Source organism: Anopheles marshallii, chromosome 3 (genome assembly GCF_943734725.1).
Source record: "Anopheles marshallii chromosome 3, idAnoMarsDA_429_01, whole genome shotgun sequence".
Taxonomy (NCBI): domain Eukaryota; kingdom Metazoa; phylum Arthropoda; class Insecta; order Diptera; family Culicidae; genus Anopheles; species Anopheles marshallii.
Window position 1 is genome coordinate 4,287,593 of NC_071327.1, and position 14,292 is coordinate 4,301,884.

General features: G+C 45.8%; 3 protein-coding genes across 3 annotated transcripts; 1 reads left to right on the plus strand and 2 right to left on the minus strand.

Moving 5' to 3' along the window:
* Positions 1-2,624: 2,624 nt before the first annotated feature.
* Positions 2,625-3,287, minus strand: LOC128714920 (uncharacterized). The gene has a single exon (XM_053809802.1). It carries the CDS (start codon positions 3,285-3,287, stop codon positions 2,625-2,627), a length of 663 nt encoding a protein of 220 aa, XP_053665777.1.
* A 546-nt stretch (positions 3,288-3,833) lies between these two features.
* LOC128715859 (cyclin-dependent kinase 1) lies at positions 3,834-4,799 on the plus strand. Its single transcript, XM_053810776.1, has 2 exons — positions 3,834-3,982; positions 4,052-4,799. The coding sequence occupies exons 1-2, from the start codon at positions 3,834-3,836 to the stop codon at positions 4,797-4,799; spliced, it is 897 nt and encodes a 298-aa protein (XP_053666751.1).
* A 708-nt stretch (positions 4,800-5,507) lies between these two features.
* On the minus strand, positions 5,508-6,816 carry LOC128714748 (stress-activated protein kinase JNK-like). The gene is made up of 3 exons (XM_053809629.1): positions 6,656-6,816; positions 6,448-6,577; positions 5,508-6,380 (listed from the first exon to the last, which is right to left on the minus strand). The coding sequence occupies exons 1-3, from the start codon at positions 6,814-6,816 to the stop codon at positions 5,508-5,510; spliced, it is 1,164 nt and encodes a 387-aa protein (XP_053665604.1).
* Positions 6,817-14,292: the final 7,476 nt, after the last annotated feature.

Here is a 14,292-nt window from a genome sequence, read left to right on the forward strand (position 1 = left end):
CACAGTCTTCTACCCGCAATATAACTTAAAAGCTCAACATTCTCCCGGTGCGCAAGATATGTTCAAGCGTTTCTCTCTTTGCTCACTTCCCGCGTGGTACCATTTTGAAGAAAGACAAATCATTAGATTGTAGCTAGAGCGAATGTAAATGATAATATTGCGCCAACCGACGATCGCTAGCGCGTGCTCGCGTGTTTCGTCAGTAAGCATCTTGTAAATAGAAAACTTTAAATCGTCCCTCCCTTCCCAACACATTATGCTGGTTCATCATCACAGATTTAGTAAGACACACATTCGTTCGTAAGCATTTAATCACCAAATCAATGGAAACGGACTGGAATGTGTGTGCCAGGTAGGCAAGATAAGGGAGTGGGCATATTAATCGCAATACACAAACGATCGATCACACGCTGAGGGGGAGGGGGGGGGGGGGGAGTGTTAGTGACAGGGAAGAAAGGAATGATGGTGGTATATGAGATACTGAAGCATAAGTCACCAGCAGTTAGTTTATTTGTGTTAATTTTTCTACCGTCACCAGCAATCTCTTACAATATAATAATCACAACAAGTGAACACATCCACAATGCACAAAACTATCTACCGAGCAGCATTATTAAACAGCATTCCTTGATCGTAAGCGTAGCAAAAACAGAAAACCAAACGAACCAATCTATAAGCGGTAGATCAAGTACGATTAGAATAGGATCAAATACGGCTGACCGAAAGACAAGATGGAGAATATGCAGCAAAAGGGCAAACACGCAACAAAAGACTTACGAACGGACTTTACAAAAGGGAAACACCGCAATAACACCATCAGGTCCCCCTGCTTTATTGGCAGGGTGTGAAGTAGAGTGCCCTTTTTGGCGATTTTGGAAGTTTGAAGATCTTTTACACAATTCGATACCGAAGGACTTAGGCGCGGAACTTTTTGAATGATACATACACTACGCGAACAACTTAAACACATATTGGGAACCGAATTTTTGGGAGCAAATCAGCTCTGGTCCATTTTTTTTAGGATGATATTATAACAATGTGTATGAGTGTGGCGCCTGCTTTACCGTTGTTTTGATACAAATCGCTTTTGCGACCGTTTTGTCCTGATCGTCGTCGTAGTCGTGGGTACGGAAACACACGTGTTCTATATTACATAAAAAGGCATTTGATCCTGCTCGAGAAACCCCCACCAACCCAACAACAACTCCAAATGCTTAGAAGACGGTCTAGTGTAGGTAGTATTTATGTGGTGTTTTTGTTTTTAATTATGAATATTATTATAGTAACTATGGTTTATCTTAACCATTACCCACCCGCGCATCTCCTAAGCATCTTTCTCTCTCTCTCTCTCTCTCTCTCTCTCTCTCTCTCTCTCTCTCTCTCTCTCTCTCTCCACTTCCCTTAGTGTCCTTTCTTTATTTTTGGCAACGTATGTATGAATATGTATGTATTTGTATGTATAATGTGTAAGCATATTGAAGCGTAACAAAAAAAAATGCATATAAGTTGTTGTTCGATGTTACTTTATGGAGATTTTATTTGTATATTGGAATATTGATGGCCGCTGCCAATGGAAAAGAAAAGAAAAAAAATAGGGAAAATGGGAAAAGCCGAAAAAAAAACTTGCGATTTTCTTTTATTTTTCTTTCCATTATTTAACGAACATTGTGTCAGCAGCGCATCTCTTGTATCATAGGTGCGAGAACATTAGAAAGGATTATACAATTAACAAGCAAGAAAAAAAAATCGGAAGGAAATGAAGATGTGAGTGTTTTTTTGGAGTGGGTAATTAAAGAAACGGGCGAAATTACGCATCACTAAAACGTACACGCACACGCATAAGTTATACGGTCATATATACGACATTTGTTCGATGGCAAAACGAATTGAATTAAATATAATAAAAAGAAAAGCATCAATGAAGGCTAATACGCGAAGAAAATGGTTTTTAAACGTTTATTTCATGATTTAAAAATAATGTTTGTTTTGGTAAGGATGTCTTTATTTGCATTAAACTTTCTACCCTGATTAATGGACGTTATTTCACCTCTATCTCTCCCGATGTAAAGACGATTCGGTAAAGATTTGAAATCTAGTACCATCTTTAATTTTATTTATTCTGTGTCTACTTCGTTTTTTATGGTTTTTGATAATGAAATTTTAATAACTCACTAAGAATGGACGACATACGACTTCATATGAAGACCACTTTTGCTCGCAAAATAGTTTACCAATGTGTGTCTTAAAGCTATTCGTCCATTTATCACATTTTTTTCAACCCTATATTATATTATCTTAATGATTGGATTGGCTTGTTTGGGGAAATTTTGCCCTACAAACTCCTAAGAACCGTAAAATTACAACGCTAGTTGATACGCAATGCAGCTAGTTGAGCTATTTTGTTGAGTAGTCATCCTGAAGGTGCCAGGGAACTGGGAAACGAAGTAAGGGCGTCTGACCCTTGCCCTATGCCCTCGCCAGCAACCCGTTCGGCACGAGGTTTAGAGGAGCTCAGCGTGGTCGTAGGTTGGGATCAAGTAGAGCTCAACGTGTTGGAGATTGGGTGGCGAAATTGTTAGCAGGACATGGCGAAGAAGGTATTCAATTATAGGGTCATCTTCTTTTTACCGTTCTATTCGCAACACGTAAAGATGTTCCCCACGGATCCGTCGCTCTTTGATTATGCTCCCCCGGAAGTTGGTACGCTCCAGTTGCTTCAACACTTCTACGGGTTTGTTCTCCTTCAGCAAAAGTAAGTAAAACATTCCATCTGGTGAAAGGATCCGATGCAGGTCAGCTAATACACGATCTGTTACAATTCTACCATCTACTCCTCCAGCCCATGCGTGTACCAGCGACTGATCTTCGCCCGATAAATGAAAATCTTCGATGTGTTCTTCCAACGAATCTACCGTCGGTTGCGTTGGAACGTACGGTGGATTGAACACGAGCAGATCTACACAACCCGGTCTCATTCCTGCAAGTAGGTCCATATTTACCACATCCACCGTTGAACCGTTTAATAGGCACGTTTTTTGTGTCATTCGACATGCATTTGGGTTGATATCGCAGCCGACAAAATGGGTTGTTCCAGCAGGAAGATGTTTTTCCAGTGCGACTATAAGCACACCACTTCCGGGGCCAATTTCCACGCACAGTACCGGCTTACGAGCTTTTATCGCTTCAAGTTCATCTTCCAGTGCGTCTAGTAACAGGAAAGAATCCTCGGAAGGTTCGTAAACCGTATCGTAGTCTTGTGGTTCGAATTTGTACAACGGTGTTTCCATCGCTGCTATTGCACTGACTGCGTGAGCCTATTTTTGTTTACAAAACCATCTGCCGGCAGCTGCAGCTGTCATATCGTGGAGTTTTTTTTTGCTAAAAATAGCAAACCAAAATCATACCCATAATTGCAATTACAGGCTCAACTAGCAGGCTTAAAAACGTTTCTTGCAAATGTGTCAACTATTATCATAATAAATGCGCCACAGCCCTTGAAAAAATTCATGAAAATAATACGAAAACGCTTTGCCATCCACGCGTTTAGCCAAGGTCCCAGGCAAAAGTGCTGGATTTTGTTGTTCGAGCAATCCTTTCGAAACGTCAAACCGCGTGACAGTCGAGTAGTAACGTCTGCTTCAATGCTTTTCAAACATAACGAACGCCATTTATTACGCGCTCGAATTTGTTTACAACGCTCTGGTTCGTGGTCAGCATTTAATTGCGGTGTTCCAGTTTTGTAATATTTGTCCGGTATTGTAAAACAAACGCACATTTAGCGTAAAGCCAACAGGACACGGCTCTTGTGCTGCATTACAAAGTCACGGCACACGATGGAACACTTTCAGAAGATTGAAAAGATTGGCGAAGGTACGTACGGGGTGGTGTACAAGGGACGCAATAAAGTCACCGGTGAGATCGTGGCCATGAAGAAGATCCGGCTGGAAACAGAGGACGAGGGTATACCATCGACGGCGATCAGGTGAGCACAGGTGTAGCATAATGTTGCTAGGATATCCTTGTGCTGATCAATCTATCTTACCCTCGCCAGAGAGATCTCCCTGCTGAAAGAGCTGAAACACCGGAACGTGGTATCGCTGTTGGATGTGCTGATGGAAGAAAACCGCCTGTATCTGATCTTCGAGTTTCTGTCGATGGATCTGAAGAAGTACATGGACAGCCTGCCGCCGGAGAAGATGATCGATTCGGATCTGGTGAAGAGCTACATGTATCAGATAACGGCTGCGATGCTGTTCTGTCACAAACGGCGCGTTCTGCACCGAGATCTGAAACCGCAAAACTTGCTCATCAACAAGGAGGGCGTGATAAAGGTGGCCGACTTTGGGCTGGGCCGTTCGTTCGGCATTCCGGTGCGCAACTACACACACGAGATCGTGACGCTCTGGTACCGGGCACCGGAAGTGTTGCTCGGTTCGCCGCGCTACTCCTGCCCGGTAGATATCTGGTCGATCGGTTGCATTTTCGCGGAGATGGCCACCCGGAAGCCACTGTTCCAGGGTGATTCGGAGATCGATCAGCTGTTCCGGATGTTCCGCATACTGCGCACACCGACGGAGGAAATTTGGCCCGGAGTGACCTCGCTGCCGGACTACAAGTCAACGTTCCCGTGCTGGACGCAGAACAATCTCGCTAGTCAGGTGTCGAACCTGGATTCGGCTGGTATCGATCTGCTGCAAAAGTGCCTTATCTACGATCCGATACTGCGCATTTCGGCAAAGAAAATCCTCGAGCACAAGTACTTCGATGGGTTCGAGCGGTGTAACATACCGACCGAATAATCTCGGCCTGCCTATCCCGTTCGGTCTCTCTCTATCACTCTTTAAGGTTTTGTATGATCGAGTTGAATATCCGCTAGTTTTTGTCGGCTTAGCAATATGATGCTGGGTGGAATTACTACTGTACATTATTTTATCCGCCCCAGAGAATGTATTATCTATTCTAATTCTTCCCCCTCCGACTTGCTCTCCAAAAAGAAACTCTGCCCGTCGTCGTCGTCGTCGTCGTTTTTTGTCCGTACAGATGCATAGATGTAAATATTCGTCTCGTGAAGAATAGGGCTCCGCCTTGGTATCTTAGTGTCGGCTATTTCTTTTCGTGCTTCTCTTTCCGCTTTCTGACATTCGACTCACTGCACCGAGAGTGCGGGTTGTGGCACGCCCAAGTCTAGGAATTAATTGAGGTCAGCGTTTGAAGAACAAATATTCTAAAATTTATTTAATAAAACAGTGTTCTTAGTAAAGCGTTCCATCGTCATTACCATCATCATCAACTGAGAACATAATTCGCCTAGTCGACTAATAACAGGTATGTAATAATTAAATGCCTAGGGAGCGTGAGCATTCTGCTCGCCTGTAGTATAAGCTACTTAAATAGATTCGGTAGACTCTAGCTTAATTATCTAGTCGCTAGCTAACAAATAACAGCCTCAAAAAGGAAACAAATGGCCTTTAGGTGTCCCGTGCACGGAAAGTGTTGGCGCTTTCCCGTTATCCTGCCTCGTCCAATGACATCGTCCTTTGAATGTCTTGAATTTCCTCGTATAGCAGCTGCTTCCACTGTGCCACCGTAAGGTGCTGTGCATCGATCGAATGGTCGTACGGCTTTGGTGGAGGTCGATTAACATCCTCCTCGTAGTACCACACGCGAATGTACGGATGTTCCAAAGCTTCATCAACCGAGATCCTTTCCATCGGGTCGAACGCAAGCATACGGCGCAGGAAGTCCCGTGCCGCATCATTCGTAAGCTGTGGATGGTTCGATACCACCGTATCGAACACCTCATCCGGGAACAGGTCTCCAAACGACCGTCCCGTAACCGTGGGTTGATTGCTAATGTATCGCTGCGTTCCTGGTGTGGTCCGTGCAATAAACTCCGGCCTCGGTGTGCCGAGCGTCTGTACGATGCGCATCCACTGGTCGACATGATCGGTCCCGGGGAACAACACGTGACCCGTAACCAGCTCCGCCATGATGCAACCGATCGACCAGATGTCCACCTTGGTGTCATACTCCATGTTGAGGATAATCTCGGGCGCCCGGTAATGGCGCGTAACGACGTACTGTGTCATCGTGAAGCTGGCCTCGATGCTCCGCGCCAACCCAAAGTCCAGTATTTTAAGGCTACAGTTCTTACACACGACAATGTTTGAGGGTTTCAGGTCGCGGTGGATAATGCCGGCCGCGTGCAGGTACTTGATGCCGCACAGCATCTGGTAGACGAGAAAGGAGATGCGCTCGTGGTCGAGCTTGGTGCCGATCACGTTCCGCAGGTTGTTGTCCATCAGCTCGGTGAAGATGTACACGTCCCGGAACGTCTCCAACGACTGCTGTGGTGTGTATGCGTACAGTAGCTTAATGATCTGGAATGTGGAAGAGACGAATAACGTTATAGAGGAGATGGAAGATTTACGAATAGAAGCCACTTACATTTGGATGATCGACTAATCGCATCAGCTTCAGCTCGCGGTAGGATCGTTTGGCGAATGTGACATCTTGGAATGGTTGCGAGAGCTTCTTTATTGCTAATCGGCGACCCGTTTTCAAGTCCACTGCGCTGCTATAATGTGCCGAAAGGGAGGGGATAAACGATGAGTCATGCTGAATTCTTAAACCTCCAGAAGCAGTTCCCACTTACCATACGGCACCCTGGACACCGATCCCGATTGGCGCCATGTGTGAGTGAGGGAAGCGGGACGGAAGATCGAACCGGAATTCATTCGTGCCCGTTCGAAAAGCCTCACCGTTGGCGCCAGACCTGTGCTCCTGATCTTCATCTCCATTTTGTTGAGATTGCATGCTGTTGGGGACAGAGAATGGAAAAAAGGATTACCGTTAAGCTAAGCCAAAAACACACAATTTATGGACGTCCTGTTTCGCCGACGGGATTGGACCAACATTGGAAGGCGTTCCACACTGAATTAGGGTGTTTATTTAACAGAAACGGAGAGGCAGCTTCGAAGTTGTTGAAATGTACTATTAACACCTTGCATTACAATTGTCGGAATCTTTTAAATTAGCTGAAGCTATCTCACACCCATCTCAGGCGGGTTCATGCGTCGACTTTTGACAAACGGAACTGAGCCGAAGGTCTCGCAACAAAAAAGCCACATTGTGCCACCACCTGAACGAGCAAGGTGTGCCGTCAACCATCGCGGAGTTGTGACACACATTAGCGTTGTGAGGCGCAGTGCATCATAATAACGCCCATTCAACAACTGTTGTCGGTGGAATTTACGTTCCACTGGAAAGAGGAGATGAGCGAAGCAGGCGTAGCTGGTCTACCTCAGCATTATTATTAGCTCCCCGTGAAGGCGGCTTCTTTCCGATAAGAGCCGTGATCTTCATTCATTTCCTAAAACAGATGATGACGAAGTGGACCACCTTGTACAAATCTCCCTGCTACAACATCCTCCCTCGTACCTTGCGGGGTCCAGCTCGTAGGTGTGTCACGGTGGAGATGAGTTGTGGCTGATAATAGGACGCAGGTAAGATAGAGCTGTCACATTGTTTTTTTTTTTACTTCTAACTTCGTATCGCTCTCTTTCTTTTCTTCCCTTTTGATAGTTGACGCCACGACCTCCCCCAAACGACCCGGCTCCCGGATGAATCATTCCAGAGCTGGACAGCCCGAGTTTGAAAGCTTCATACGTGTGTGCGATGATTGATTCGATGGCGATAAGCAACACGTCATCGTTATATCGCGTGTAATTCGGCATTGGGTCGCCGCTTGCCAAGAGTGAGAGTGGCCAGCAGCATCATCGGCTCTACCACGTGCGATGATCACTCAGCCGTCCTTTGAGATGAGATTGAGTGCGCGGTGGGTTTGAGCGCCAGCGATCACGATCGTCCACTCGATCATGCTGCTGGATGTAAATCGTGTAATGGAGAGTAGCATAACAAAGAGGGATGATCGACTAGGGCCAGTGGTTGTCAAACGGGTAAGACGGAGTACCAGTGAGAGGAGAAGTTTCAAAACTCCAAAATAATTTATTTTGCTCTAAACTGGTTAAAAACAGACCGTATTGTGCATCGTCTATATAACTTCTTATCGTTTTCTTTAACTTTTATACCTTGGTGTAAGAAGCAATCGCTCCCTCTCCTTAATTTGATGTTCATATTTCGTGAGAATAAGTTCAAGCTCATGGTTTCTCAATCATTTGTCGGACATGGGTTCCTTATTTTGATGCAAAGTAGTAATTTACATCAGTGGATTTGATTGGACACTTATAAAAAGTCAGTTGTACAATCTAATTTCACAAAGTCAATCAAGAGTCACTAAGTTCTATTAAGTCATCCATAGTTTTGGAGAAAATCACAAGTTACCCTCCAGCAATGCAATAAGCAATGATAGTTTATGAAATTAAATACTGTTGGTAAAAGTAAACTTAGTAAAAGTCCATTAGATAGACCATTAGATTCCATTGAGCAATTGACATCTGTCTTGACCTCATTTCGTTGAGGATCCTCTCAACTGATATTGGGACGTTAACAGTAAAGACACAGTAATAAACACATTACTTTTTCTCAAAGGAAAAAAACAGGTTGCTCACCCCTGCTTGGAAGGAATATCTCTTAAAACCCTTTTACAGCTGATCGTTTCGCGAGAGCAGACGATCGTGTTGATTTGGTTTCAGTGCAAGATCAATCCCTATTACGTGCGCTGATGTCATACTGAGCGGGGGGAGGGGGGAGGGGGGGAGGCCTATTGTTGCCTTCCCGTTTCGTGGCCCACCAAGGGGGGTTACTCACTCACTTTCCGCGAACGCAAACGACGATCGCGACGTCATCGTTGTGGTGGAGTTTCGCAAAAACGGTGGCGCAACGTGGAATGCTTGCCGTTTCCGTCGATCGGACGTGATCTTTCTGTACCGCGAGCAAAACACCAACCAACTTTACTCATCGGCGCTTCGGAAACCCCGCTGAACGACGAACTCGTGCGTGCGTGCGTGCGTGAGTGCGTACACGCACAGCTGACTAATAGGGTTTAACCTCCCGTTCGGGCAGGTACGATGAGTCAGATTATATTCGGCCGCGGAAGGATCAACTCACCTTGGAAAGCGTGAATATTGGCACGTTTTTGGGGAAACACAACGGGAACGATGGCACCACAGCACACACTTGCAACTTGCGGTTTGAATGGACGATCACAACAACCTTCGCGCACCTCCCCCAACCACCCCCACGCCCCGTGAACCGGGCTCGAAGGGTATACGTGTCGGGATGGCACGCGTTTCTGTTTGTGGTGGATAAACAAAGAACTTTACGCGCGCGCGCCCAGACACAACACCGATCACCGATACGCAAACGGTGTGTGCTTATTCAAACACTCACATGCACACGCCGCAGAACACACACAAAGAAGGACACAAAGAAGCACATGCACACACTTTCTTTTCCCTGCTTCCAGAACAACGGCACGGCACCGTTCTTGCCCTTTGTGTCCGTGGCTTTTGGTGGTGGTGGGGCAACTCGCGCCCTTCAGGTAGGGCGATGTGATCGTACAGACACGGAACGGAACAAGCGGCACGGCAGCATGATGAGATCTCCCCAAAAACAAAAAAACCCGACCGATCACAACGCCGGGATGCTTAAGACTGGGTTTGGATGTTGTGCGCGCGCGTACTCGTGTTGGAATCGCTCAACGAAACAGCGACCCACCGTGGCCCCCATATGCGTCCCCTCCCCCATCGCGGTTCTCCGTGCGCGCGGGACAAGTTTTTGTTCAATGAATCATCAACGGCTGCTGCTGCGGCAGGCATGGCGTGTGGAGCGATGCAAACCGCCGTGCAGAACAACACCAATACAGCGGACACTGCCGCCCGCTGTTCAAAAAGGTGTGTTTTTGTTGGTTCATCGTGCGCGCACACCTACGGCCAGCCGGACCGATATTGGTGCCGCTCTCCGCGATTCGCTCTTCGGCGCAAAACCGCACATTGATAGCGAATCGAAGCGTGCAATCAATGCTCGTTTGATGACGTCGTTGAAGGGGGGGTGTCCTTTTCTTCGCACAGTCGCTTTCTCTCTCTCTCTCTCTCTTTTCTCTGGAGTATGAGGGACACACCAAGGTTTAAAGGGCCCGTGCCGCATGGGGATCGTATTGCGTGGTCTAGTTTACTGCTCCACGCATTAACTCCAAGCTCTCCACCAAGCAGGGGATACGGGTGGGAACATGAAGGCTAGGATGGAGTGGAAATCCTGGAAAGTCTGACTGAAGACCTGACCTAAAAATAGAAATTTGATAAAGTAATACTCCTTGAGGGCCGAATCGGTGGTGTATTGGTAGTGGCGGAGGTCTTCACACGACAGGACCGGTCCAAAATCTCATCCGGACCAACCACCCGTAGGCAGGTCTGTCTATCCAGCTACGGGTAAATTTAGTCAAAGTCAAAGGAATGGCAATCTTCAGGTTGTTGCACCGATAAAGAAGAAAAATGCTCGTTGAACGTAGTCTAAGTCTTTGCTTTATCTGTTCTAAACCCATCAAGGACGGACTTGGTCTATCTTGTCTAATGGTTCTCAGTGACGCTGAGTATCTTTGTAATTTCCTGTCTCGTAAATGTCTTTCCTCTTGAAGTCCTCCGTAAAGAGTCTCTCCAATGTCTTTGTACTGTTTGGTAGCCCCAACAAGAATAGATCAGTCTTTACTACTCGTTAGTCTGTTTCAATTCACAAATTAGTGTACTTTCCAGTAACTTCCGAACGTGTCCTACACCATTTAAAGCAAACAAAGGTACTGGCAAGTGAATGGACCGTTTATTATAAATCCATTACCATATCTCATAACAATGTTGCCGAATAGTAGTGTGCTTTTGTGAGTCACGTTAGTGTATGGGTCCGTATTTTTATTTGGAACAACCCACCAACGTTTTGAAGTACGTCATTGCGTGGCGTCCCTTGATACCATTTTGATTTTACGACCGGCAGGCTAGTGGGTAATGGGTCATGCTTATCTAAACTGGCTCGCCAGACTTATGCTGACTGTGAGGGCAGAAGCGAAGACGGATGCACAACGGTGTAAAGTGTATTATTAATTTGTTCAATGACTTCCCACTTTCTAAAAGTATTTAGAAAACTATAAACATAGATTCGATCTCTTAACCTAGAAGAGTACTTATGTTATTGCGGAGCAGAAATGCTCAAGCTCTCGGAATCCCTGCTGCTAAATCCCAACTCGGTCCAGATAAACCCGGGTGATCTCGGGTGATGCTAGCTCACTGCAAGTAGGGGATGTTTGGCTTTTTTTTTGTGTTGCAAAATAAATAAGGCAAATGACAAGAAATTTACAGCACAGTAGCAGCCCTTAACCGGGGAGGGAAGGAATGCTGTATACACTCGCAAGACAAACACAAACCACCGTCGCCCTGTCGGCGCACGTGCTTTAGAAGTTGTCCGGACCTAGAGTGTGGTCGGATGACGCCATCCGGTGGATCTGGATCCTCATTATCTCACCAGCGGCATTCTTGTCCGGATTGGAACACATCAAATTAAGGTCCCTGCGTCTGAAGATAGCACGGCACTCTGCCTGTTGGGAATACTGTCACGTGCACGTTTGGGTCTTATGGAGGCTTGCTCTTATTACACATGGGACATCTAGCACCCTGTTTGTTGTTCGTTCGTGACCATGAATCATCCAAATACTCTTCTTCTTCGCTCTTCGTTCAGCAATAGGACAGGGTGTGAACGTATGATTAGCGCTCTTCGAAAAGTGTTCAGAAGCTACTAAGCCATTGGAACAGTGGCCACGACGCGAATCGGCAGCTCCGTGGCTTATGCCCACCGATTGAATCATAAATTGCAAACATCGCCCCCCAACAGACCGGGCCCCTTTAACCCGGGTGCCGTGCGATAAGCGCCAGTAATGCGCGCACGAGACCCCGATTTCCTACCAGAGCTCGCGTTTATCACCCACAAGAGCTTGTGCACGGCGAAATGGTTGGATTTCCGAGCGTTTCTTAAAGAATGCGCATGGAAGGACCGCCGCAAGCTAATTTCCTTGGTGGTTATTTTCGGATGCCCGATATGAAAACGGGCTCGTGAGTCATCGCGGGCCACTGCTTCTGCCATCCGGCGAAGAGGATGCGAAGAGGCGAGGGTGCGTGATTGGGAGTGAAAAGCCATCACGCTTAAAAGCAGGTTTTTATTTTTGCTTCGTCTGGAAAGCTTCAAACGTGTGTCTATGTGTGAGTGACTCAGTCGGCGCCTTTCCCAATGACCCGATGTGGTGTGCCATCAACAATCGCGATCACCATCAAATTTCACATGGATATCGAATTTCTAACGCGGATTGCTTGGCGAATGGCCTGAGTTGCGACGCTGCACATAGGAACTCACCCTCACACACCGATCAGCTGGTCAGTTGGAAATTCTCACGAGAGAGCGAGCATTCTCGCCGGTTACGCAACGGTCTCGCCTCCCCGGTAACGGAACCGCGACTTCACGCGTTGTTTACGTCGGTGACGTCAAAGAAGATATGTTTGACTGCCATGGTCACGGTGAACGACGCGCCACAAACACACACACATAGACGGACGGTCGCGCTGCTTGGAAGACGATGAATCATACCGGCATTTGGCTGGCCGCTTTACATTCGGGCCCATGCGGGGGTCATTGTTGCAGCATCGATAAGAACTTTATATGCGGCTGCTACAGATAGGGAAAAAGGAAAGCAGATTCTTATCACGCTCATTCAATCAAAGTCCGATCGGCTTCTAATGATAAGAATGCAATATACAACAACAGGCGAATGTTTTTCCTTGTGGCGTTAAGGTTTGGATGTCCTCCGCAATATTGAAGAAGAAATATCAGATCCCTCGGATGTCTACAAGGGCGTTCTTGCACGCTATTTGGACGGACTTGAATCATGGAGTGAAATCATAGAGCAGCTTCTTGGAACTTTAGTTTCCACTGAGTCACTACGGTTTATTATCAATGGTTGGTTATTTGTCCAGTCATGGTATCAATATTTCTGGACAATATTCCAGGACTCGTGTAGAATTACTAGAGTGCTCGCAGAAAACTGAAGGTTGCTAAATATCAACGCTCTTAACTGTTCAAAAATCAAAGATGGAAACCAGCCAAACCCCTTTTGAAAAAGCCCACTGAAAACCGAATCCAAACATACTAGAAACCCTCTTGGAAAATCGTGCAACACAGCCCTAAATCCGACGAAAAATGGTCAAACAAATTTCTTAAAAAAAAACTGTGGTAAAAGCCAATAAAAAAATGTCAGAAAGCACCATCCGTTGAATAAACTCCACTACAACTTTCTATGTGAGTTCCCTGCTGTATACTCGAGTTAAACCTTCAGCGAAAACTGCAACAGCTGCGATCTGATAACTTGTGCAAAAAAATGTCGGAAAATCCTTTGAAAACCTGTGTGTAACACCGTGGAAAATTAGAATTACCGATAGAAACCCCGTTTAAAATGTGTTATAACCATTTACGCAAGAAGTTGGAATAACTTCCTGGCCATACATCCGCCTTTAATGCTGCACGAAAAGACACTTTGTTTTCTTTCGTTATTTTTAACAAACTGTCATTTTAAATATTGACGGCTGGCGGCCACAGAAAATCCATACCACAGATTTGTCATCCAAAAATCCCTATTCGAATAGCGTATTTCCAGGGATAATCTCAAGTGGTATGACGCTCTTTTTCTCCAAATGGTTTTGCTTATTTTTTTCAAACTTAGACGGCCATGGACGTCACGTTAGTTGGGCCATTTTGACAGCCCGAGACGTCAGGTTAGTTGGGCCGCTTCATAAAGGAGCGTATACACGGTGCGATTGATTTTGAATTTGAATCTAACAAATCCGTTAGTCTTTTACTTCTGTATCGTTTGATTTTTTCTTTCATTTTCATGCATTTTACCAGCTAATACCATTACCATAGCTCTGATCTACTCCTAGAAATGTTTCCAATCTCGATTATAACGTAAAATAACATTGCACACCGGTCAGTTTTTGTAGTTTTATTAATCGAATAATTCGTTTACATATTCGTTTCAATGGTTTTGTTGTTTTCTAACTTACTAAAGCTGATGCTGCTGACGATTAATTGTGACCACTGGTGCGCCAGTATCATCTTCCAGAATACGAGCTCACGAGAATGGTGAAAGAAACGAAAAACAACGTTAGCGGAACAGAAAACAAAGAATAGCGGAGGGAACTCAGTTCCTCCGACCAGGAACACAAGTGGGAACAATTTAAGGACACATAGGGCCTCCGTTGGTAACGTTCACTGGCTTTGCGCTTGCTTGGCGGTTTGGTAAGA